General features: G+C 37.1%; 1 protein-coding gene across 1 annotated transcript in view; it reads left to right on the top strand.

Moving 5' to 3' along the window:
- The window catches only part of LOC143852524 (ferredoxin-dependent glutamate synthase, chloroplastic-like), a 66,564-nt gene that overhangs the window by 32,509 nt on the left and 7,009 nt on the right, over nucleotides 1-27,046 (top strand). The window contains exons 9-20 of the mRNA XM_077361936.1: nucleotides 2,934-3,079; nucleotides 9,124-9,283; nucleotides 12,615-12,725; nucleotides 12,838-13,053; nucleotides 16,999-17,156; nucleotides 22,066-22,195; nucleotides 23,426-23,484; nucleotides 23,596-23,701; nucleotides 24,390-24,486; nucleotides 25,482-25,597; nucleotides 26,082-26,279; nucleotides 26,407-26,517. Coding sequence (XP_077218051.1) covers nucleotides 2,934-3,079; nucleotides 9,124-9,283; nucleotides 12,615-12,725; nucleotides 12,838-13,053; nucleotides 16,999-17,156; nucleotides 22,066-22,195; nucleotides 23,426-23,484; nucleotides 23,596-23,701; nucleotides 24,390-24,486; nucleotides 25,482-25,597; nucleotides 26,082-26,279; nucleotides 26,407-26,517 — 1,608 coding nt within the window. The remainder of the gene's footprint in view (nucleotides 1-2,933; nucleotides 3,080-9,123; nucleotides 9,284-12,614; nucleotides 12,726-12,837; nucleotides 13,054-16,998; nucleotides 17,157-22,065; nucleotides 22,196-23,425; nucleotides 23,485-23,595; nucleotides 23,702-24,389; nucleotides 24,487-25,481; nucleotides 25,598-26,081; nucleotides 26,280-26,406; nucleotides 26,518-27,046) is intronic.

The raw sequence follows: 27,046 nt of genomic DNA, 5'->3' as shown, positions 1-27,046 counted from the left end.
GGAAAAACCCCAGGTAGAGGTAGAAGAGAAATTAAGGCTCTAAAAAATTAGTAGAAATTTTGGGATCCTTTGCCAGTAGAACATTTGGGTCTCTCTGCTGGTTATTTTTTGGAATGTTTAGAGGAAGACACTTTTTGGCAAAAGGAAGTGCAGTCCCTGCGACATAAGGGTCCTGTACTCCATGGGAAACTCCTATGTTGATTTCTTGCCTAGTGTTTTGAAAATTGTAAAGGAAAATGTAAAGCTATTGGTTCAATTCCAGGAGTAAGGAGTTTATTTATTCCAAGGAGAATATTCCTGGGTGGCTCATACTATGTATACTTAGTGGGACTACTGGTCCCCCTTGTAATTTTGCTAGTCTGAATACAAGTGTCATTTAAAAAAAATAAATATAGAAACATATGCAAATGATAGAATTTTTAGATGAACCTTAAGGAAATGCTAGAATAAGCACAATTACACACTTAAAAACTCTCACATAACCAAGACAACCATCCATAATTGTTTAATAACATCGAACACCTAGTGACCTGTGCTTTCGCGCATGTCTGATAATTAAGTACATACCACATTTCGCATGTAATTCATATAAATAGTTATATATAATACATACACCACATTTCACATGCAATTCAAATAAATATAGTTATGCAATATATCTTGATAGAATATACAATTAATACACTTACAATTTTTGTTTCAATGTGTTTCAGTTTCAATTTCGTTTCGGTGGGGATAGAAACGTAAACATTTCGGTCATTTCGTGTCGCCATACAATCAACTCTTTCTCATTTTCATTTAATTGAAACTTTATTAGAGGACAAAAATACCCTTAATTTATCACACGTACTACCCAAAATCCCTTATAAATGTTTAAATAAACATCAATATTATCGACACGCCCTCAATCTTCAGTGTAGATCTCAATCATGCCCGATATGCATTATGTTCCATACTTGTATCTTAAGTCTTTGAGGTTTTAGGGACACCTGTACCAGATACCTAATAGTTTTGGATACCCGTATCCATATCTAGGTGATTTAGATTGTCACAATGAAGCTTCATAGAACTTCCGTTTTTATCCTCTCTTTTAGCATGTAAATTTCTAAGTTAGATAAGCAATAGTTTTAAATTCTGGATGAAACCGAAATGTTTCGGCCATTTTGGATTTCGGTCGGGACCACAACACCGAAAGAACATAGAATCGGTTTCGGTCAAGATTTCGGCGAAATTTCGGGAATTTCTCCAACATTTTGGTTAAATTTCATTTTTTTAGTTTTGTTTTTTAAATTTCCACCGAATATCATTCTCTGCATTAATGAAATGAAATGGAAATAATAGCTTCTTTCCATTTTTTTTGTCTTTCCGACCATTTCAGTCAAATTTTGGGATTTCGGTCAAAATTTCGGGAAATAATGACGTAAAAGGAAATCATGTAAATTTTGTTTCGGTGGGATGAAAATGGAAACATTTTGGTCATTTCGGGGAAATTTAAAACCATGCTTCTGGATAAGTGACTCATTAGTAAGGATATAAGAAAACAACAAATTCATACATAAAAAGTGGAAAAAGAAACAGTTACAAAAGACTAAATAAAATAAAGAGAAAAAAATACAGATACACCCCCTCAACTTTCCGACATTTTCAATTATAACCTTGACTTTTCAAAGTCATCAATGACATCCCGTTAGTTTCCAATAGTGCTTTTTACGTGACGAGGTGGACGGAAATGGAGAAATTGTCAGGGGGTGCTTTGATGAATTTTGAACTGTAGCGGTGAAAAGTCAGGGGGTCTACTTCATGGATGGTGAAAAGTCAGGGGGTGTCGTTGATGACTTTGAAAAGTCAGGGTTATAGTTGAAAATGTCATAAAGTTGAGGGTGTGGTATCTCAATTTTTCCCTAAAATAAAGAATCTAATCATACAGACAAAGAAAAGATACAAGGACCGTGCCTTAAAAAAACAAGAAAACAAGGAGAAGCATGCATTGCAAGATGGTAAAAAGAAACAGATCCAAAGTAGTAGAAAAACATAAAAACCATTATGTGGTCATAACGCCTAACCAAAAATGGGATGAAGTTGATCATGTACCTCAAATTGAGAAGATCCCAGATTCTCTTATCTACTTCCTGACTCATGATCGATGCTGTAATGGGTTTTTGATTCTTGATTTATGTAAAGATCACAAATAAATCATTTTTTGACCTCGATAACCACAGATAGTTCCATAATAGATCTGAAAAATTTAGCAAAATGCACTCGGATTGTGTTTTTCTGCAAAACAGAATTCTTGTGTCTGCTTCAGTACCATATTATCGGATACGCTGTTTTTTTCAGATGTCAATAATATTCGAAATTTAAAGCATGCTTAAATTGGAATATGGTCATTTTAGATACATTACATAAAACCAGCATTGTAGCTTTTAGCTACCTTCTTGTTGGCAAGTTTTAAGATGGTAGATCATTACTTTTTATGCATCAGGTTTTATCGCGATAGTACCTTGTCCTCATTATCTTGCTCCCTATTCAAACACTTATGGCACTACATTTAAAACTTCTTAGCTCGCTGGTTTATGTAAAATAGGAATGTGAACCTTGTTAAATCTTTATGCCCTTAAATTGGAAAATGATTATTATATGTTGACATCTAGGAAGTTGTATACAATAACAGCCTTTTTTTTTTTTGCTTTTATTTATTCTTTCTATTCTTATTGGCTACTTTTGAGAGGAGAGTGGATCATTGCTTTTGTTTATGCTTCTGGTTTTGTGGTGATAGTATAAGAGTCTAATTTTATTAGAAAGTTTTGAGAGTAGAGTAGATCATTGCTTTTGTTTATGCTTCTGGTTTTGTGGAGATAGTATCGAATCTTCACCGTCATTCTCTCTGTTCAACAACTTTGAACATTTTACATTTGAAATTTCTTGATTTGCAGGTTTTTGAAAATACAGATGTTAAAAAGCGAGTAGCGTCATCAAAACCCTATGGAAAGTGGCTGAATGAGAAAATGCGAACTCTGAAACCTGTCAACTTCCTCTCAATAGCAGTTATGGACGCTGAATCAATTTTGAGACACCAACAGTAAGGGCTTTACTTTTATGTGCATGGTTGAATGACACAATTTTTCCTGTCACCCCTAAATTAGATGAGTATGTCAATGCACTTTGGCATCATTGAATGATGCTATAATAACAATATGTTTTCCTCTTCTACTCTAGTTGGATTCTTCTACGTGGATCATTTTCTTCCATTCTATCCTATCCAAGTCATAACTATAAAATGATCATTTAAGACATTGGCTGTTGATAATTCTTGATGTTTCTTTGTATCTTCTAAGATATATATATATATATATATATATATATATATATATATATATGTTTGTAATGATGATTTAATAACAGGATGTCAAATGTAGCCCTTGTAATTTCTTGGCGCTGCCCTGTGCCCACCCCCACCACGACCACCACCACACACACACACAAATTCACTCTATTGAATGTAGCATATGTTCTAGTAATACTATTATCCTAAGAGTCTCAGTCACTAGAGAAACCCGATCTATTTGAGACCTGACTCGAGTGTTCAGTATTTCCATAAAAAATATAAATTTAGGAAATCAGTAGGTTCTAAAAGGAAATAGTGTTTCACTTGTGAAAATTATCCATACTTCACATCTCATAATAACAATAACAACAAAAACAAAACCAGCAACAACAATAATTGTAATAGTAATGGACATGGTTCGGGTCCAACCTGAAGAACCGAACCGGCCTATTCGGTTCGGTTCGGTTCGGTTCGGTTCTAAAAATATGTGGTTCGGTTCTTGGTCCAATATTTTGGAACCGTTGATTTTCGGTTCGGTTCTTGGTTTGGGGTCCCTAGGACCCAGAACCGAGCCGAGGATATATATATATATATATATATGTGTATATATATATATAGAGAAAACGGTTCCTACACATATGTGTAGATAAGTTATCTACACACTAGCTTAAAATACAGTGGGGGCCACATTATTTGGGTGATCCAAACCATTCATTTTTAAGGCCCTCACATAGATAGGGTGTCCACCAAAAATCAAATCCATAGGATCATCCTAACCATTCGAACTGTGGAGGCAAAAAATGGACTAATTTGTGAAGGTTTAAAGACATCCATTTTACCTCCACAAATCGTAGGGTTGGGATGATCCTATGGATCTGATTTTTTGTAGACACCCTATCTATGTGAGGGCCTTTAAAATGGATGGCTTGGATCACCCAAACAATGTGGGCCCCCCACTGTATTTTAAGCTAGTGTGTAGAGAACTCTCTACACATATGTGTAGGAACCGTTCTCTCATATATATATATATATATATATATATATATATATATATATATATTAAATGGGATTTGCTAGCCTTCTTTGCAGAAGCACCTTCACGCTCCGTCCTTTGCGAGTGATGAGAGCCATGTCAGATGAATTAAATGAATAAAGCAAAAGTCAACATATGTGGCTGTCATCACTCGCAAAGGATGGAGCACGAAGGTGCTTCTGTGAAGGAGGCTAGCAAATCCGAAATCAAATTTTAGATTTTCAAACTTAAGCAAATATGGGCCATTGGATTGAGCGAGGCTAGAAGGGAGTATTAAAATCAAGGTTGCCAGAGCGGGAAGCGAAGGCTCTCAGGAAGGCGGGAAGCATGAAGGGTCAGAGAATTTTTTTAATTGTCAAATATTTGAAAAAATAAAAAAATAAAAAAATACTAAAAGAAAATATAATAAATAATTATATGAACCAACCAAATATTAAAAAAACACTTTTTATTAAAAAATCCTACATTTACTTAAAAGGAAAATCGCTATTAGCTGAAATGTCTTAGAAGATCTTAACATTTTTTTATTTTCATTAAAAATAAGGGAAGTGGGGCTGAATTTGGAAGAGAGGGGGGGGCTCAAAAAATAAATAAAAAAGTTGGGTAAACCCAGAACTCAACAGAACCAACTCGATCAAGATCGGTTCGGTTCCAGGGTTCCATGGTTCGGTTTTGGTTCCCAATATTGGGAACCGATAGGGATTGGTTCGGTTCTGGGTTTACCCCAGAACCAAACCATGTCCACCCGTAGTTTTGAGTATAATGTTAGTGTATGTATATGCCTATGGGCATATTGGTCTTTTATATATCTCTCTTTATATATAAATACATAAGTGAGGGGGAGACTCCCTAACTCACACAATTCATTTCTTTCATTCTCTTCCTCAACATAGTATCAGAGCCAGGTTCTGATCCTAGGACCCTTGCGTTATGGGTTTGGACATCGCTATTTTGTCATTTTTATTGATGATTATTCACGTTTGTGTTGGCTTTATTTACTTAACGATCGCTTAGAAGCGTTCTCTGTTTTTCGTACTTTTCATTCAGAAGTTACTAACCAATTTAATTGCACTCTTAAATGCCTTAGCACTGATAATGCCAGGGAATATTTCTCAAAATCCAATGGTTTTGAGGAGTTCCTTTCCACTCGTGGTATCCTTCATCAATCTTCCTGTGCTCACACCTCTCAATAGAATGGTATCGCCGAACGGAAAATGCGATCCTTATTGGATGGAGCTCGCACTCTTCTCTTCCAGATGCGAGTTCCCAAGTCTTATTGGGGTGATGCAGTTCTTACTGCTAACTATCTGGCCAATCGACTTCCTTCCTCTTTTCTAGGCGGTTCATCCCCTTTCTCTATTTTACGTTCTCATCATGAGCCATTTCCTATTACACCTCGGGTATTCGGGTGTGTTTGCTTTGTCCACAACCTTGGGCCTGGATTAGATAAGTTAGATCCAAAATCTGAACGATGTATTTTTCTCGGCTACTCACGGACCCAGAAAGGTTATCGTTGTTATAGCCCTCTGTTACGTCGATCCTATGTCTCGGCAGATGTTACGTTCATCGAGACTGAGTCCTTTCTGCGCTCTCCGGATACGACCCCTCTCAGTCATTCTTCAGATCTTCCTCTACCGATTCCCGTTCTTCCTGACCCGGTAGTCAGCCCATCTCCATTGTCTCTCTTACCTTCCCCTTCTGTGGTTCCTGTTCCAGAGACCTCTCTCCCCCTACAGGTACCTGCTCGGCCTCCAGCTCCAGTCATTAAGAAGACCTATCAGCGGCTCATCCATCTTCGGCAGCGGCAGCGCCATCGCCTGCCCATCAGGAGCTCCCTCCTTCCACATCCGAGGTATCTATCGACTCTCTTATTGCTTCCCACACTCGTTCTCATAGTACTGCTCATCCTATTTCGTTTGTTCTTTCATATGATGCTCTCACGCCTGTTTTTCGCAGTTTTGTGTCCTCTCTATCTTCTGTTTCTTTGCCAGAGTCCTTGGCTGCAGCACTTGATCACCCGGGGTGGCTCGCTGCTATTGACCTTGAGATGGATGCCCTTCAGGCCAATCAAACTTGGGATTTAGTTCCTCTGCCTCCTGGTGCATGCCCTGTTGGGTGTCGTTGGGTATATACGGTCAAATATTTACTTGATGGCTCTGTTGAGCGCCTTAAGGGACGCTTGGTTGCAAAAGGGTACACTCAGACATTTGGGGTGGACTATGGCGAGACCTTTTCTCCTGTGGCAAAGATTCCCTTAGTGCGTGTTCTCCTTTCTCTTGCTGTCAATCAGGGCTGGCCTCTCCATCAGTTGGATGTCAAAAACGCATTTCTTCATGGTGAGCTCACAGAGGAGGTCTACATGGAGCAACCTCCTGGGTATGTTGCTAAGGGGGAGATGTCATCCTCTGTGTGTCAATTAAAGAAATCCATTTACAGTCTCAAGCAGTCTCCTAGAGCATGGTTTGGAAGGTTCAATGATGCTATTATGCGCTTTGGCATGAAGCAGTGTACAGTTGATCATTCTGTATTCAGCTGTCAGTCTACAGTTGGGTGTGTACTCTTGATAGTCTATCACTGGCAGTGATACAACTAGGATCCAGAAATTAAAAACCTTCTTGCAAAATGAGTTCTCTATCAAAGATTTGGGTCGTCTTAGATACTTCTTGGGTATTGAAGTTACTTATTCTACTACAAAGGGGATTTCTCTCTCACAGAGGAAATATGTCTTAGACTTGAGGAGACAGGTTATCTTGGAGTGAAACCTGCCTCAGTCCCATGGACTCAAATGTGAAGTTACTACCTGAAGAGGGAGACTTGTCAGATGACCCAGGCTGATACAAGAGGCTGGTTGGTAAACTTATCTACCTTACAGTCACACGCCCAGATATCTCATTCGTTGTTGGTGCTATCAGCCAACATATGAGTTCACCTCGTACTTCACACTGGGCAGCAATTCTTCAGATTCTTCGGTATTTGAAAAGTGCTCCAGGTAGAGGGTTGTTATTCAAGAAACATGGACATCAGAAGATAGAATAGTACACAGATGTAGGTTGGGCAGGATCTCCAGCTGATAGGAGATCTACCACAGGATACTGCACATGTGTGGGAGGGAACCTGGTGTCATGGTGGAGTAAGAAACAGGATGTTATCTCCAAATCTAGTGCAGAGGCGGAATATAGAGCTATGGCACACACAAGTGGAGAGCTCATTTGGTTATGCTCTCTCTTGTCAGAGATCGGTTTCACCCCATCATCTTTTTCTCAGTTATATTGTGACTATAAAGCGGCGATTCACATTGCCACAAATCCAATCTTTCATGAGAGAACTAAACATATCGAAGTTGATTGCCACTTCATCCGGCATTGGATTCAAAAAGGAGAAATATGCACAATGTTCACTCGATCGGTGGACCAATTAACGGATATGTTTACCAAGCCATTGAACAAAGCCAAATTGAGTGATAATTGTAGCAAGCTAGGAATCTTTGTCATATACATTCCAGCTTGAGGGGGAGTGTTAGTGTATGTAAATGCCTATGGGCATATTGGTCTTTTATATATCTCTCTTTATATATAAATTCGTAAGTGAGGGAGAGACTCCCTAACTCACTCAATTCCTTGCTCTCATTCTCTTCCTCAACATATAGCATTTGTTAGGAAATGTCTTAGAAGATCTTAACATGCTTTTCCCTAGTTCCACAGCCTTAGCTTTCATGGACTTTAGAGTTGGCTTATTATAAGTAGAGTGATCTATTCATATTAGTTTGAGTTATAGGATCTTTCTTGATCAATTCAATTTAGGGCTAGTCTATGGATAAAATATGTTCTTTCACCACCCACTATTTCAAGTTAATCGAAATCGATCACTTTGGGTGATTTCTCTCATGAAGAACAACCTTTTGGATGTGGATTTTGTGGAGGATATGGGTGATGAGGCAGAGGATGAAATGAAGACCTAGGTTACTGGGGAAGCTGAGCATTTATTATACACTTACACATATCCTTGGTTCTGAATTTGTGATGCTTACTTTTAGAGTTGTATTTTATCAGCCATTTTGCAAACTCATGGCACTATGCCATTAACTCATCGTCTTATATTGCAATACCTTTTTAAATGTTTGACTTTTACGTGTTCTTTTATTGTAATTTTGACTTATGCTTGGAAATTAAAGCACATTGTTTTTCTAGAATTTAAACTAGTGGTACAGAGCTCAGATGTGAATGTTTTCTTTTGTTCTATCGACACAAACACTTTTTTAATTTTTACATAAAATATTTAGTATAGATAAGAAATGTGGTCATGTTTTTTAGGATTGAAATATGACCTTGAAAGTTTTCCTTCTACACTGTTATTCGTAGGATCGATATTGGAAACTTGAGTATGGTGATTTCTTCAAGAAGAATTAATGGAGCTATCTACTTTGAAGTCAGTGCAAATTACATTCTTTCCATTGTGCACTTCTTATTGTTTTTAACAATTTGTTAAAACTTAAAAGTGTCGTCTGTCAGCTGTGTCTACAAATAGTGTTTAATGCGGTTTAACGGGAAGTAAATAATTTTCCAGCTAACATTTGATTTTTACAAATGTCTGAATTCTCTTGTTGAAGAACAATCCCGAACATGTGGATCTTCGCATGCCATAACATTCTCCATGGTTTCTGTTCTTAGTCTTGATCTGTCAAAGATTTGTTTTAGGATGGTTTTCTTCTCGTTTGCAGTTTTCTGATATGATTAATTTTGATCTTATCGTGATTTCATTTGGTCAGGGCGTTTGGCTACTCGAGTGAGGATGTACAGATGGTTATTGAAACAATGGCATCACAAGGAAAAGAGCCAACATTTTGCATGGGAGATGATATTCCATTGGCCGTGCTATCTCAAAAGCCACATATGATTTACGATTACTTCAAGCAACGATTTGCACAGGTTTCTTAGCTTCTTTTAACCATGGAGTTATCTCAATGACTTTTTCTTCACACTTGGCCCATTGTTAGTTTAAATCGAAGTATTATGACTCCAAGTTTAGTTATCATGGCAATGATATTTTTGGTGGACTTTGTATTTTTGAGATTTAGTTGTTATCTATATTATTTGTGCCATGGAAACTTAAAAATAGTGATGTTATGTTGTTAATAACTTCATTAACATACACGTCGTATCCTAATCTTTTAATCATTTATCATTCTTTCATCAAAATATATGATATATATTTTTTGGCCTTGTTGTTGGGACTTGGGAAAATAGTTTTAACATCATGTTTGGTTTAATTATTACATTGGTCCAATATTAAATATCTTGGAATTGATTTAGGGCATCATTGAGTACCTGTAAAAATTATTAACTTATAATTGTATGTCTATATGATTTAGGGCATGGAATCTCGTCTTGATGAACGAAAACGATTATGCATCCCTAGGTGTTGGATATTTTAAACCAACATCGATGGTTATGTTGCATATGTGGTGGTTTGTAAGTGTGTATTTATGCTTATTATAGTAGTTTTTTGAAGTTCTATCTTAAATTTTCATTGTTTCTATAGCCTTCCACGCACATCCATGTTTTTTTACAAAATTTCCTTGGACTCCCATATACTTCCATTAAGTACTTTTCCGTGGGGACCAAAGTCCGGACTAAAATCAATGTTTGAACTTTGAACCCTTGCTCCCTGCACCCACGCATGCCCCACACACTGGCACACACAAAATGCAATTAGCCACAAGTGACAATTTGTCAATCAGAAATAAGTTCAGAAAATTTTGTAATATGATATTTAACAAGAAGATAGAAGAAGAGGGAAAGTTGTGTGAAAAGTTGTATGATGTATATTTTTATGGCAAGAGATGTATGATGTATTCATTCATTTATGAAAAAACCTATAATGACTTATATGCATGTATAGAAAAATGAATGAAATACCCTTAGTGAAGGGTAAACAACCAATTCTAAGCCTCCCCTCAAGTTGATAAGGTCCTTGGAACTTTCTTTGTTTGCCAATCTAATTGTTGTGTTGGTGATGCTCTACAGTTAGTCCCTTTGTGAACCTATCAACAACTTGGTCATGACTAGAAACGTGAACATGATATACTCTTTCCCACCATCCACTTTTTCTCTGTCAAATAAATAATCAATCTCAATTTGTTTGGAACACTAGGTTTGTAACATCTTAATTGCACTATGATTTTTCATAAAAAAAAAGAGAAAAAAATATGACAATCTGATCTAAGGCAAAGCTCTTGTAAATGTTTGAGTCCTGTAAGTTCAATAATACATTGCCTCTGCCCTAGACCTGGCAACCGTATGTTGCTTCTTGCTGGTCCAATATACAAAATATCCATTCACTATAACACAGTCATTTGACTGATCTCCAGGTATCGAGATCGCCTCCTCAGTCTACATGAGAGCAACTCCTTGCAAATAGAAAAGAAGAGTTTAATCTAGGTGCTTCAACTTTCAAGAAGCAAACAAGAAAATCATACCAAGGTACTTGTGGATCAAGGCTCTGATTCCATGTTAAAATAAAAAAAAAGATGTTGCAGGGTTTGGTAGGCTTACCCCATGGAATCCACATCTTTATATATCACACACATATACATATATAAAGAAGATTTGAAAAACCAAAAATTATGATAACACCATTGTTGATAATGAGCCCTATCATAATCCACATCCCAACCCGTAAATCTAATCAGTGGAATGTAAAATATATCACTAAAACAAATGCTAATGTCAACGCAACTTATGAAAATTACTTGGAAAAAGCATAGAATTAATTACTATCAGACACAACCTTTGAGACCTAAACTTGTACGATACTGAACTCAATGACTCTAAACTCCTCTGTCGTCACTAAGGCTTTATGTTTATGTTTCGGTATGGACTTTGGGCTCGACGGAAATAAAAACATATGAAAATTTCGGTGGGAATCTAGTAAAATCACAGAAACATATGAAAATGGATATTTAAGATGAAACTTCAGGAAATGCTAGCATAAGCACAAATACAGACCATCACATGAGCAAGAAAACTACCCATTATGGTTTAGCAACATTGAATCATTCAAAAAAGAAAAGAAAAGGGTTTAACAACATCAAACACCTAGTGATATGCATTGTCGCGGATGCCTAATAATTAAGCATATACCATATTTTATTTTAATTTATATAAATATTTATGCATAATTCATATACCATATTTTACATGCAATTCATATTCATATAGTTTTGTAGCAAATACTAGAATAGTCTACGACTAATACATGAAGGAAGCTGATAAATCCGCGCCTTTTCTTAAAGTAAAAATAAGAACCATTTCAAAAAATAAAAAATAAATCCGCCCCTTTTCATACTGCAGACACCCCTGATACCAGCACCGGCCAGTTTCTCTCCCTCTCTCTCTCTGATTTTACCATAGACCAACCGTGTGGTTTTGGGCCAATAGAAGGAAAAGATAACATGCCACCGGACACATCTCTCTCTCTCTCTCTCTCTCTCTCTGGAACTCTGTCAACTACCAGAAAAAAGAAAAAAGAAAAACACACCTTGAAGAAGACCAAGAAGAAAAAACCCGCAACCTAGAAAAACACAACCAGAAGAAGACCAAGAAGAAACAAAAACTAAGGTGTTTTAGGAGAAACTAGAAGTAAAAAACAGGAAAACCCAAAATCTAACCAGAAGAACTCGATAAGAAGAAAAACCCAGAAAGAAGAAAAAATAGAGGTTCTTAGGAGAAATCAGAACAAACTGGGTTTTAGAGAGTCAGTTCAGCCTTGTTTCATTTTTATTTTTCTTGGGTGTCGGAAGAGATGAATGGCTGATAATTGATCGTGGGTTTGCTTCCCATGCTTCTCAGCCCTTAATCTTTTATTAAGCTTTATTATATTTCGGTCCGTGTTCAGAATATAAGAGGCATGAAATTAGGTTCTGGTGCTTTTGGGCAGAAAATGAGATGAGATTTCTGTAAAGTTTCCTTGTTCCCTTGGGACCTAATGTGGTAATTTTAGGGGTTATGTTCATGGAACGAATTTTTTTTTGTTGTTTGATGGTGTTGTTTACATTTAAGTTAGGTCTCTTGGTTAGAATCCGATTAGGGTTTCTATATTGAGTTTTCTTAGTTGGGTCTTTGGACTTTGGGTTTGATAGTCTTGTTTGCATTAGAGTTAGGCCTCTTTCATTTCAGAATATAATGTTGTTATCAGTATCCTAAATTCATAATATTTTCTTGTAAGTATCGGTCATCTTATATCTACTCATTGCTTTAGGTCACAAATCCAGCTATAGACCCCCTTAGAGAAGGCTTAGTTATGTCTCTTGAAGTTAATATTGGAAAGCGTGGAAACATTTTAGAGGTTGGACCAGAGAATGCTTCTCAGGTATTTTTTAAGATCCTTATATGTATTTTTGACTAACTTCATTTGTCGCTCTGTTCTCTATTGCAGTATTATTGTGTTTCTACTTACTAATTTTGCCCCTGAATTGGACAAGGTTATCCTGTCAAGTCCTGTACTGAATGAAGGGGAGCTTGACTCTTTGATGAAGGATTCCTCTCTGAAGCCCCAAGTATTGCCCACATTTTTTGACATTCGGAAAGGGCTTGATGGTTCATTGGAAAAGATGCTAAAGAAACTTTGTGATGCAGCTGATGATGCTGTTCGTAATGGTTCACAATTGCTTGTTCTCTCAGATCGTTCTGAAGAGCTTGTAAGCACCAATTTATAGGCTTTTTACGTCATGGTTACTATATTTGGATGCTTACCATTTTGTTACAGTTGTTTTATCGTCTTATGCCAGCAATCCTTTTGAGTTGTTGTTCTAGACAGCTTGTGCCTAAGAAATTTTATGTGACAGTTTGCTTCTTAGTCTATATTTTTAACTTGATTTTATCTCTCATGGAAATGACTCTATCTTGTTGCATCTACTTTGTTGTTCCTCTGTCTAAGAGCCATTCAATTGGATTTTTGGGGGTCTGTCTCTTACATTGTGGGTTCTGTACTTTCCTTGCCTTTGGTATCATGTTTATGCACTGTCTCTCTGTAAAAAATAGTACAAGTCAATTTTAGGGCACTTGGAGCCTTTACTTGCTTTATCAAGGGAAACATGGCTTATGCCAGCATAAGCTATTATTTAATTTATATGGTCTTGGAGATGTTCTGATGTATTATGATGGCAGAAGCTACCATTTTCTATAAATGATCTTTGAGATGTTTTGATGTTTGCTTGGACGGTTCCATTTGATTATTTGTTCCTACCCCAGAAAAGTGCAGCTTAGTTTGGTGGGTTATTGCAGTAAGTAAATCGCATGATATGCTGTTCTTGTGACAAAAATCTTTGGAACATAGAAAAAGATTCTAAAATATTTCTTAAGAAATGCCAACCTTCTGGGTAGCATAGTCACTGATATTTGTCTCAAGAATTTCTCAGGATATTTTGTTTTTGTTAAATTCAGGTTTATATCGGGGAAAAAACTAGACAAAAAACTAGTTACAACTTACAATACATAAAAATGTAAAATTTAAGAAAAAAATTAGGACAACAAATGAGATCGTGAATTTATCGCAATGTTTTTGTGGTAAAAATAGTGGATATTTTGTTTTGCTTTGAGTTAGAATACCAAGCGACTGCTATTTTGAGGCGTGGAGGTGATGCTCTGTGGGGATAGCTCTCCTCCCTTCAGCCTTGGTTTCCGGCATATAACACGGGCGCTAGAACTATTATGATCAGATTCTATGATATCCATCTTCATACCTGGTCTACGTCAACTGTGGGACCCTCGGACAGCACCTGGCCAGGTGGTCTAGACTTAACTCTTTGGTAACCACGATCATTGTATGACTTTTGCCTCCGCTTTGGTCATAACTCCCCTTTGGAAATCTATCCCCTCATCTATTAACCTACGAGTAGATTCCAACATTTATTTTGTAGGAGTTAAGGTGATCTCTAAGGATAGTATTAACAGTCTGGCGATGTCGGTAATGGGAGAATCAAGTAGTAAAGATAATTTGGCCGCTTTCGAGGGCCCCGATTTGCAGGTCTCCGACATCCAGTCGCCGGCAATGGCTGACCCACCGGAAAAGGTGACATATGCTAATCCCGAGGGTCGTGATAACGCCAGGGAGCCGTTTGTGGGCCCTTGTTTAAATTTTGAATTATCCACTTCCTCGCCTGGCCCGGCAGCCAACAACTCGCCTAAAATGTCACAGAGCAGAGTTGCTGATGTGCTTGTAAGGTGAGGTCAGACTAGAGGCGGGTCGCTACCGAAATCATTAATTGCTACAGCACGAGGCGAGAAAGGAAAGGTTCTCCGTAAAGATATCGCTGACAGCTGTATACTAAATTCGGCAAAGGAGAAAAAGGCTCTAAAAATAAAAACCAAATTTAATAAGGAAAGTAAAAGTTCTAAGGAGAAGCGTCTATGTATAGGGAAAGGTAATATACCTTGTAGAAGTACTAAGCCGGAAGTACAAGTGCTAGCTACCCGAGGTGGAGACTTCTTGTTGACTTAAAGGTATTTTTAGGAAAGAGGAGACTTAAAGGTATTTTTAGGAAAGAGGAGACTTCTTGTTGACTCTCAGAAGCTCTTTCGAAATTTCGACAACTTCACTGCTCCAGCTATGCCAGGGAAGGAAGCGAGTCAGGGTGGAAACATCTCGATCGCCCAGGACTTTTCATATGAAGCTGGAGATCTTGAACTCCTGAAAGATCTTCGCTACAATGAAAATCTGGCATGGAAGGAATCACCCACCCCATTTGAGGCTTCACTTAGCCCGCTAAAGAACGGATGGGCACAACTAAGGAAAGATTCTACAGCAACACCGACATCGACCTTAACTCCTCTGAGACGACAAGTGATATGGAATTGCATATGCCTCTCCTAGATCTCCCCATGTTCAGTAAAGTATTAGAAAAGGAAAGGCGCACCCGTCGGTGTCTCTGGGAGGAGGATTAAAGGACCGTAATTAGGGACCTGGAGAGTAGTCGAGACAACCCGAATGTTGAGACCGTTGCTCCCTCCTATATGTTACGACGGGAAGTAGACCAGTGAGTCGGGGAGCACCCAGGGCCTAGTAGGGATTCTAAAGGTAAGGCTAAACGGGTTGATGATAGTTCAGAAGAATCAAGGAGTCGTGGATTGTTCTCGGAAGAATTTGATGAATTCTTAACAGTGGGGGATGTTTTTGGGATTGAATACGATAAAGAATTGGGGGCAACCAAAGACAAGTTTCTAGCAATGGCGGCAAGAGACAAGGAAGAGAAGGAGGTAAAAGCAGAAGTGCCTGAAAAGAAGGTTCGGGGGAGGGGGTTTAAGCAATAAGTTCCTCTTTTAATTTAGTCCTTCTCCTGGTGTGGATTCAGGATTAAAGGGAGGATGATTGTTGTTTAAAGGAGTTCTTTTGAAATCTACAGAAGAAGTCGTGGGAAGAATTTAAGTATGCAAGATCTTTGATAAGCTTGAGAGAGTCTTTTGCTATTTGAGGCATTTTTTTGTGGCTCCCCTCTTGAGGATTTGTTTTGTTCTGATTAAGTTTGTCTCTTTAAGTATTCCCGAGGAAGTACTTGACTGGATGAAACGATGAAGATCTTCACTAAAATTAGTCCGGAGGTAAATTGGGTTGTAGGTTTGTCGATGGTAAATCTTCTTGACGTTCATCCAAGATAGCTAACGTTTAAATGGCATTGTGAAATACCTGTCTATATCCAGAAATACACAATATACAATAGTCATGGCTTAAGAGACTCTGTCTTTCGCTTAGACTTTCTTGTCTGGATACTCTAGCCTTGCTATATTTTCTTGGAGGTTCACGTTTGATCTAGAGTTTTAGAGCTTCAGAGTGCAAGTTTGGTATTTGTTAGGAGAACTAATTATCCGCAGTTCCAAAAGGGTACAAATGAAGGTGTACAAAGAATGTTATGGGAGTTGTAAAGAAAGCATGTTGTTGAAAGGAAGAAAGGAGAAGTTTAGGCTATTGTACTTTGACTTACTTTCTTGCATTTTCGAATTGGCCTCGGGTATGTCCGTGTCTATACTTTCCAATATTTTGTAACGCAGGATGGGACTCCTAGTCCCGAATGCTATCTTAATATTAGTGAAATATGTCAATTTTCAAAAATAAAATAAAATTTGATGATATCTTCACGATATTTTGGAAAATATTGGATATGTTTGTGACTATGGCGTAGTAAGATCTGTCGAGATGGATGAAAATATCTTCCTGCTAGAGGATGTTAGAATTGTCTCGTATATCTTTCTCTTAGTTGGTTGAGGTATTCATCATAATATATCTGATTGTTTGTATACATTAGGCAGTCTGCACTTTTATTTTTATAGGCATTGATGCATTTCTTTCCTTTATCTGTTTAACTTTTCATCCTTTTAATGCTAATTTTCCCCATGCATTAACTTTGTATTTATTATCCATCCCTTATAATCTGATACTGGTATTTAGTCCTATATACATCTTTAAAAACTGTGTAATTGTTATAGTTGACTTTTTCTCAATTTATACCATGGTGAACACTTATATCTGTCAGATACTCAATTCATTATGTTCAGTAATCTAGATATCACTTTTTGCTTTAACCTGAGAAATCTATCCACTATTAAATTTTCTAATAGTGTTCCAACATTCTGAATTTGTGTTTTCCTAGGAACCTACTCGCCCTGCTATGCCAATACTACTTGCTGTTGGGGCTGTTCACCAGCACCTAATTCAGAATGGCTTGCGAATTTCGGCCTCCATTGTTGTGGATACTGCTCAATGCTTCAGCACCCATCAGTTTGCTTGTTTAATTGGATATGGCGCCAGGTCCTCTCCCTTTTTTTAATGGCGATTATTTTTCCATTGTCACTTACCATTTTGCCTGTTATCTCTATATTCTGCAAGCGTTGTTTTAAATTTCGTCCGAAATCCGAAATTTCGGAACTTTCAAGAAATTCAATTTAAAAAAATAATATTTTTACCAAATTTCGGCCGAAATTTTTGAAATGATTAATCATTTTTTTATTTTTTACTGGATTTGAGCCAAAATTTTGGGATTTCGGCCCAGGCCAAAAATTGGACCGAAACCGAAATTTAAATCCATGGCTACAAGCCATATTGGATATGATTTTATTTTCTATGTTGTCTGATTAATGTTACTCAGGAAGACTCTCATGTGTGAATGATGTAGGATTGTTCAGTATTTCTTCTTGTAATGTGACAACAGCTACATTATTGAATTTGCTAAACAGTAAATCCAATATCTAGATGTTTTTAATCATGCTTCTTTTGTTTGTCATTTGTTAGTTGTATGTTCTACAGTTCTACTGGTTTAATTACTCTTTGCTCGTAATCTGATTATACTAACTTGGGGAAATAGGAAATGGAGAAACATCATTAACTTATGTCAAGCTCTTATTTCAGGGTATTATGTATCAAACATCTCCACTCCATCAATATAATGTGAACATAGGAAAATGAAAGGAATAAATTGAGAAACATCATTAACTTATTTCAAGCAATTGCTGTATCAAGCATCACCTTTCTATGAAGATGGTGTGAACGTAATAAGCAATGGAGAAACATCATTAACTTATGTCAAGGTCTTATTTCAGGGTATTATGTATCAAACATCTCCACTCCATCAATATAATGTGAACATAGGAAAATGAAAGGAATAAATTGAGAAACATCATTAACTTATTTCAAGCAATTGCTGTATCAAGCATCACCTTTCTCTGAAGATAGTGTGAAAGTAGAAAAAATTCGAAGGAATAAATAGAGCTCAATTGACCATTTCTGACTGGTAGGCTATTTCATATTGAAGGGGCACTCTCATTCCCACTTCTAAGCCTTCTCTTAGGCAAGGATTTAAATGTCGGTTTCGGCCACGATCGAAACCGAACATTATTCGGCTGAAATCTCAGCCAATATTTTTTTTATTTTTTTTTGAAATGACTAAATATATTCAACAAACAGGGGGAGGACCGAGATGGACCACCCCAAAATACACAATATAATACAAAATTACAAGATAACAAAAAACAAAAAACCTTCAAGGAGGTAAGAAATCAAACCACTCCAATCCTACTCGACTAACCCCCTCCCTAGCCAAGGAGTCAGCATCCCCATTAGCGGATCTCCTCACATGGTTAAAAACTATAGAAGATCCCAAACTAAGATCATCTATTTCATCAAAAAGAGAAGAGATTTGGGCAACACCAATCTTTGCAACCATCGAATCACATTAAGTGAATCACCCTCCACAATGGTGTAATCCATAACACCTCTATCAAGCCTTTGGATACCCTGATAAACTACCTTAACCTCCGCCTCCGTACCGTCACATATCCCTAAAGGGCCAGAATAGGACCAAACAACATTCCCACCATCATCACGACAAAGTCCTCCAATCCCAACGGGCCCCGGATTTCCAAAACTCAACCCATCGAAGTTTAATTTGAACATACCATTAGGCGGAGCCTCCCATCGCTGAGCAATCTGAGGCCGATCCTCCCTCCTGACACACCCCTCCCATAGGCCAAAAGCCGACACAAACCGGAAAGCCGGAAGAGTTCTCGCCCAAGATATGATAAGAGCGATAATTTTAATGAAAAGCCAATAAGGGGACTTAGACGATCCCTCAAACACTCTAGAATTTCTCACCTTCCAAATCATCCACCATGTAGCAAGAAGGCAAATTCTCCACAACAATTCACCTCCCCTTTTCCACAGCACCAACTGCGAATCAACTTGGGAATAGACAATGAAAATACCCAGCAAATGCCAAACCTCTGTAGTATATAGCTCCATATCTCACGGGCAAAAGAGCAATGCATGAAGAGATGACCCACAGATTCACCGTCTTCCAGACATAAGGGGCAATGGTCAACAAGCCAAATACCACGATTCCGAAGGAAGTTGATCGTTTGAATCCGATCGCGGCATACCGCCCAACCGAAGACACAAACTCTAGGAGGGCATGGAATTTTCCATACCTTGGCTGAAATAGGGGACACACCACATGGCACCAACAGAGAGAGAGAGTGGAACGATTTAACAGAGGAAAAACCTAAGGATTCTGGAGTCCATACTCTCTTATCCAACCCGTTCCTCTTAATGTATTAACCATAAAAAATATTAAGAAATTGTGATGCCGAGACCAACTCTCTCTCAAAAAAGTTTCTCCTAAAACCAAGTGTACAATCTAAGACACCCTCTTTATGAACAAAACATTCACAGACAAAGGCCTCTTGCTTAGCAGCCACAACGAATAGATTTGGGAAAAGATTCATAAGAGGCTCTGTTGCACACCAAACATCCTTCCAAAATTTAATCTGATCCCCAGAATAAACCTTAAACCTTATACCCTTGTTAAAAACATGGCTCATTTTCATAATATCGCGCTACACGTTCAAGCCTTGTTTATTGAAGAGGTTATCCGATTCCCACTTCCCAGATTTACATCTATACTTACTCCCAATCACCCTAACCCCAAGATGTGACTGCTCTTCCCCAAACCTCCATAACCACTTTGCCAAAATGGCCTGATTAAATTCTTTAACTCTTCTAATTCCCTTGCCTCCATTCTTGATAGCAAGGCGTACATGCTTCCACTTCACCAGAGGAATGCCCTTTTTATCATCAGAGCCTCCCCATAAAAATCTGCGCTAAATCTGGTCAATACGTAATACAACACTCACTGGACATTTGAACAAAGGTAGGGAATAAATGGGGATATTTGCCAGGACCGCCTTAACCAAAACCAATCTTCCCCCCTCTAGAAACGAGATTCCTTTTCCAAGTCTCCAACCTTCTTTCAATTCTTTCAACAACAGGCTCCCACAAATCTTTATTAGGTCTACCTACCCCCAGAGGAAGACCCAAATAGGAAGAAGGCAAATGGTCCAATTGGTACCCTAAGATCTTAGCTAAGCCTCAGAAACATTCAAGGCATACATCCTAGATATATGAAAGTTGGACCTCTGCCCAGTTATTAGCTCATAACATCTAAGGGAAGCTTTCAAATTCAGCACTTGATTCACACTCGGCGCACAGAAAAGGAGAGTATCATCCGCAAACTGGAGATGAGAGTCTGAGACAACTCAACCTGATCACTACTAATTTTGAAGCCATTGAACAAACCCAACCCACTCGGTTTAGTCATCAATCTACTCATGGTCTCAGCCATAATAACAAAAAAGGAAAGGGGATAAGGGATCTCCCTGCCTAAGACCTCGAGATGACTTGAAAAAACCTTTTGGTGACCCATTAATCAGAATTGAGAACCAGGCAGAAGAAACATCGCCTCATCCACTCTCTCCATCGATTCCCAAACCCCATTCTACCAAGCAGGTAATCCAAACAATCCCATTCCACGCTATCATAGGCTTTTCTATATCCAATTTACACAAAATTGCCCCATCACCGTATATACGATATGATTCAATGGCCTCATTTCAATTAGTGAACTATCCAGAATTTGCCTATTGGTTATAAAAGCACTTTGGCAATCCGATATAATAAATGGAAGTACCACCTTTAACTGATCTGCCAAGACTTTTGCCAATATTTTATATAAGCATCCCACCAGAATAATGGGTCGGTACTCGGTTACCGTAGATGGCCCTGCGATCTTTGGAATAAGAGCAATAAAAGTAGCACATGTGCCTTTATCCAAAACCAATGCATTATAGAATTCAGCGAAGAATTTCATAATGTCAAAAGCCATCGGGGCCCGAGGCCTTGTCTCTACTAATCGAGAAAACTCCTTTCTCAATTTCCTCCTCCTCAAAGGGTTTTTCCAGATTATTTCTCTCAAGCATTCTAAGATTGCTAAATTCCAAGTCCTTCGGGATCAGGCGAATGATATCGTCAGAAGAATACAAAGATTTGTAGAAATCCAAAATCACTTTACTAACCTCCTCCTTCCCTGATACCATAAAACCATTGACTTCGAGTTACTCAATCCTATTTCTTCGTCTTCGGGAACTAGCCATAGCATGGAAATAAGCCGTATTTTTGTCCCCTTCTTTCAACCACTTCACTCTTGATTTCTGCCTCCATGTAATTTTCTCATGAAGTAAAATGCCTTTGTGCTCTTCTTTTACCCTACCCAATTCCTCCTAGGAAATTGCATTCCTGAGCCCAGACTCTTCCAAGAAGGTTAGGTCTCCAATCCGATTTCCCTTGAAATTGCATTCTCGACCAAAATTCTGTTAAAAGAAATGATATTATTTCGGTGGAAATTTCAGTAATTTCGGTGGAAATCTTTAAATTTCGGTGGAAATCTTTAAAATTTCGGTTGAAATCTTTAACATTTCGGAGGAAATGTTGTAATTAAGGGTGAAAAGGAACCGAAATTTCGACGGGAAAAAGCATTCTAGGCTTTACTTCTGGTTTTGCGAATTTTCTTATGGTAATTGGTTACTTTTAAAGTTCCTTCTCCCACATTCATTCTTAACATTCTATGCTTTGCCGGAACACAATTTTCTCTTCTCAAGCGCCCCATTGCTTTTTTTGTCTATGCTTTTGCAAAATAAGTTTTGAATCAACAATTACCAGTATATTTACCTTCTTGCCATGTGATAAGTTTGTTCCTAATTGCCTGGTATGTTCTATTTTCTATTCCTCATTTCTATAGTTAATGGTTATTTGTAAAGAACATTACATGTACTCCGTGTGCTTGTTTCTATAGCCTTGTTTTAAGCTGCATTATTTTGTTGACTTTTTTTAGTGCGGTATGCCCATATCTTGCATTGGAAACATGTCGCCAGTGGCGTTTGAGCACAAAAACAGTGAATTTGATGCGGAATGGAAAGATGCCGACTGTTACAATTGAGCAGGCTCAAAGGAACTTTTGTAAGGTGTGTCCATGTTGATATAGAAGAAATATTACTTAGTTGTCCAGTGCTACTTCACATTCTCCTGCTACAAAACTTTGTGCTTTTAATGAACATTTCTGTGAATGATTTCATTTTTGAGTAGCCCCAACTTGTTAAAATTGGAACCTATATGTTTTATTTAGTGATTAGTTTCTTTTTTCTTGCAATTTAAGTAATACAATGCCTACCATTGTAGGCTATATGTGGATTAATTGTATAGATTAATAAGTCTTCTTGAATGAGTTCTTCTGGTGTGCAACTAAATAAAATTTTCTTTCCTGATATCTCTGCTTTGGGTCCCTAGGATGCAACATATGGTAATTGTATCACAAGGCATTCTTGAAGCAAATATGATTGTTCTTTGAGATCCTGTTCCTCCATAATCAGTGCCATAAATATAGTTTTGGATGGACTTAACTAAATTTTGTTTCTGTTGTGGGTCTCTTGGTTCTTGTCATTGGCTTTAACTGAGCGTCGAGGCGAGGAGTGTCTACTCCTGGAGATTTTTAATTAGTTCATGTCATTTGATAATATGTCCAATTTATTATCTAGCATTATTAAGTCTGATGAATTGTCTAAGCAAGTATTAATAGTGTGTTCTCCACCAATTCTTAAATGCATAGAGAAGATTGTGCTCATTAAATATTGCAATATCAAATTTCCCTCTCTGAAAAAAGAGGTTTTATTAAAAAAAGGGGGCTTCTCTTATTGAGATATCTCCTTCTTCTTGAAAGAAGCCCCCTTTTTTTTCTCACTCCAGGTATAGCATGAGATCATCTAGAGAAATGGCATAAAAAATGACAACTTGGTAAGGAAGAAATAGGGGCAGGAGCTCAAACATAAGAATGTACAGTTTCAAAAGGAAAACAACTGTGAATATTGCTATATTATTTATTTCTTGTCAATGTCTGTGTACCTTTCTCCTTGTGCTCACAAAAGCAGGTTTCTGAGCTCTAATCATGAGTACATGTTTCAAAATTGTTCTTTTTTTTTCCTCGATGCGTCCTCTATTAAGATTGACTGGGCAAGTTTTCGATTTTGTCTTGCACTTATACTTCTTTTTTTTTTATCTTTTCTCAATATGGTGTTTCTTTAATTTTTCTGTATTTTCATTATTGAACCATGGAAATAGTTCATTTGGCAAAAGTGATTTCATTTTGTAACAGTTTTTTTTTTTGGAAAAAAGATGCTGATCTTTTAATAATATTTCAGGCTGTGAAGTCCGGTCTTCTCAAAATTCTTTCTAAGATGGGTATCTCATTGCTCTCGAGGTTTGTATTATGATTTCTATCTGTTATGTTGAATTTTAGTCTTTCATATTTCTTTATTGTTGTGTGCTTGCCACTTGTTCTTTGATCATGTAAATTTCTTCTCTGTCTCAGTTACTGTGGGGCGCAGATATTTGAAATTTATGGCTTAGGAAATGAGATTGTGGATCTTGCATTTTGTGGAAGTGTATCGAGTATCGGTGGGCTAAGTCTTGACGAGGTAAGCAACATAATATAAATGCATCACTTGATCTCTGAAATTCCTTTATGGCATTATTATTGGTCATTATATATCTTACATGATCTGACTAAGATGGCGCATGCGTAAATTTCATTTCGGGTGCAAACTCAATGGAAGGTGATGGAGAATACGTATTTTTTGTCTTCTGTTCAAGAAGGATCCGCAAAATTTACCCTATAATGATAGTTTGCTGTTGTAAGGCTTGACACAATGGATTCACAGGAAAACATTTTTTCTTGACCCAATGAATTCAAAGGAAAACATTCTTGCTTGAAAAACAAAACCCAAATTATTAACCTCAACTTGGGAACTAAGTCCTCAAATTTCTAAACTGCAGGACATGATATATTTCCAATCCATTGGTAGATATTGATGCTTCTCATATAATGACATCTCTTCCTTGGCATCTCTTTTCTTCAACTTATCATAAACTTTTATAACGTAATGTATATCCGATCCATTAGCGGGAAGATGTTGATTACTTCCAATATAATGGCGTCCTCTTCATTGAATTCTCTCTTTTATTCAACTTATCACAAACACACACACACACACACACACACACACACACACAAAGGCTTTTGTTTCTCAAAGGATCTATGGTGGTCCACAGCTTTGATTCTTTCCATTACCCATGATACTTACAAAAGGTCATTCTTTCCCGCAGCTTGCAAGGGAAACCTTATCTTTCTGGGTGAAAGCTTTCTCCGAGGATACAGCTAAGAGACTAGAAAATTTTGGGTTTATACAATTCCGAGCAGGCGGTAAGCATTATTTTGTTAATAAATATGACTTTTTGTTATGAGTAGTAAAGACGTTCTAAAGTTTAATGAGTGTCCCTGCCCCAACTCACATGAATTGAAAACAAACTAGTGATAGTTCAAATTTTTATTGTTGGATTTTGTTCTATGATTTGGCCGACACTTCGAATCTATTGCCGACAAATGTGTCGTGTCGTTCCGACGCGACACCCATGTCCACACGTGTCGACACTCCTTTAGACACTTTTAAGTGTATTGCTAGAAGTGTCAGTAACTTTATATGTCTTTATGTGTACGAGTGTGCCACTATTTCTAGATTTTTAAGGGATTCCATGTCAGATACCGCATATCCATGTCGAAACTCAGCACACGAATCTGTGTCAACAAATCATGATTATATTGAATTTCTATTTTAGCCGTGTCCCCATTTCTAAATTTTGAGAGTTTGCCGTGTCCGTGTCGACGCGCGACACTCGTGTCCATGTCCACAAATCATAGGTTTTGTTGATCATAATCACTAAAAATTTTTCATGATCAACTTGACAAAGTAAGCACACTTTGAGTCAATTTAATCATCAGCTTGACATGTGTTTTGTATTATTAATTAACTAACAATTTTTTGGAAATTTTTACTCAGCTTTTGGTCAAAAGAGTAACTCTTCCATACCTAGATGGCATTTTTTAGCTGACTGTTGTCGTCTTAAATAGATTTCAAGTTTTCAACCCCTTTTCATTGCACTGAAATTCAATTTCAAACTCTTTTGTTTAACGTAATCTGTTGATACCTTCAAGGAGAATCATCTTGGACTTCTTGTTAACCCTTTTCCATTTCATATTACTCAGTCTCTTCCGATTGATGCTTATTAGTTAATAATAGTAACTTTATAAATGTCTTGTATATTTTGTATGCCATTGGTTGTACTTTGCTAGAATAATTTTGCTTCCGTGTGCATTGTGCTGAATCTCACTTTTATTTTTATCTTCGTTCATATCAAAAGGAGAATATCATGGAAATAACCCGGAGATGTCGAAACTACTTCATAAAGCAGTTCGCCAAAAGAATGAAAGTGCCTTCTCAGTTTATCAGCAGCACCTTGCTAACCGCCCTGTGAATGTACGTTGCCCATTTTTCTTTTGATTTTTTTTTCTGATTATCGTCGCTTTTAATCGATTCCTTTTAAACTCTGTCTCAAATATCTCCGATATTTTCAAAATATCTCGTTTTTATTGGGAAATTTTGATAAAACGATAAAATCCCAAAATATTCCCGAGATTTAAAAATATAGTGATAGTTTCATTTTTATCATAAAATTTCACGATAATATCACAATATTATCCCGATATTTAATGATATTTTTATTTTCTATTTTTTCGTTTAATTTTATATATTTATATATTTTTAAATAATTTTATTTTTATCGTTTTTTCCCGGTATAAACCCAAAAAAAAAAAAATATATCCCGAGATTTTCCCTTCCTGAGAAATTCCCGAGAACGATATTTGGTGACATAGCTTTTAAATATGTTTAGTGTAACCTCATAAATTTTTGAGTTTTGAGCATTATAAGGTTGCGTATTTCTTATGATTATCTTTCATAGGTTCTCCGAGATCTTCTCGAGTTCAAAAGTGACCGACCCCCAATTCCTGTGGGGAAGGTTGAATCAGCAACTTCCATAGTTCAACGCTTCTGCACTGGTGGAATGTCACTTGGGGCTATTTCCAGAGAAACACATGAAGCAATTGCAATAGCAATGAATAGATTAGGTGGAAAGTCTAACTCGGGAGAGGGTGGTGAGGTAGTTATCTTTGCTGCATATATGTTTTCTGATATGAACCACTTTTGTATTTTATACATCTCTATCATCCAATTTTTAGTCGCATTTGGATAGTAATGGTTATTCTGTAATTAAATTCTGTATCCAGGATCCTATCCGTTGGAGCCCACTTTCAGATGTTGTTGATGGGTACTCTTCGACTCTTCCGCACCTCAAAGGCCTTCAGAATGGGGACACTGCTACAAGTGCAATCAAACAGGTCATGGAACTGAGTCTTGGTGATTCTCCTTCATTATAACCTATGTCACAAATATCGGCGAGAAATTCAATTTCTCGCGATAAAATCACGATATTTTGATTAAACGATAAAAATATATTTTATAGTGAGAAATTGAATTTCTTGCGATTTTATCATGAGAAACTGAATTTCTTGCGATTTCATCACGAGAAATTGAATTCTTGCGATCTTATTATGAATGATCGAGATAAATTGGGGAGTTGACTTTAAAAAATATCTCAAGCTTCTCATTCACTCTTAAAATATCTGAAACATCCTAAAACCTTTGACCTAATCATCATTCCGAATTAAAAAATTGTATATATATTTTTTTACATTTGTAAATTAATTTATTTTTACCATTTTTCCCAATATAAACCTGAAAAAAAAATTAAATATCCCGAGATTTTCCCTTGCCGAGAAATTCCTAAGAATGATATTTGTGGCATAGATTATAACTAGAAATTCTCATGCATGAGTAGTTACCTGATATTTCTGTTAGTCTAGTAGT

The sequence above is a fragment of the Tasmannia lanceolata genome, unplaced genomic scaffold (genome assembly GCF_043159265.1).
Source record: "Tasmannia lanceolata isolate RefF3 unplaced genomic scaffold, GAP_Taslan_0.1 ptg000019l, whole genome shotgun sequence".
NCBI classification, from domain to species: domain Eukaryota; kingdom Viridiplantae; phylum Streptophyta; class Magnoliopsida; order Canellales; family Winteraceae; genus Tasmannia; species Tasmannia lanceolata.
This window is presented reverse-complemented; position numbering and strand designations above follow the sequence as displayed.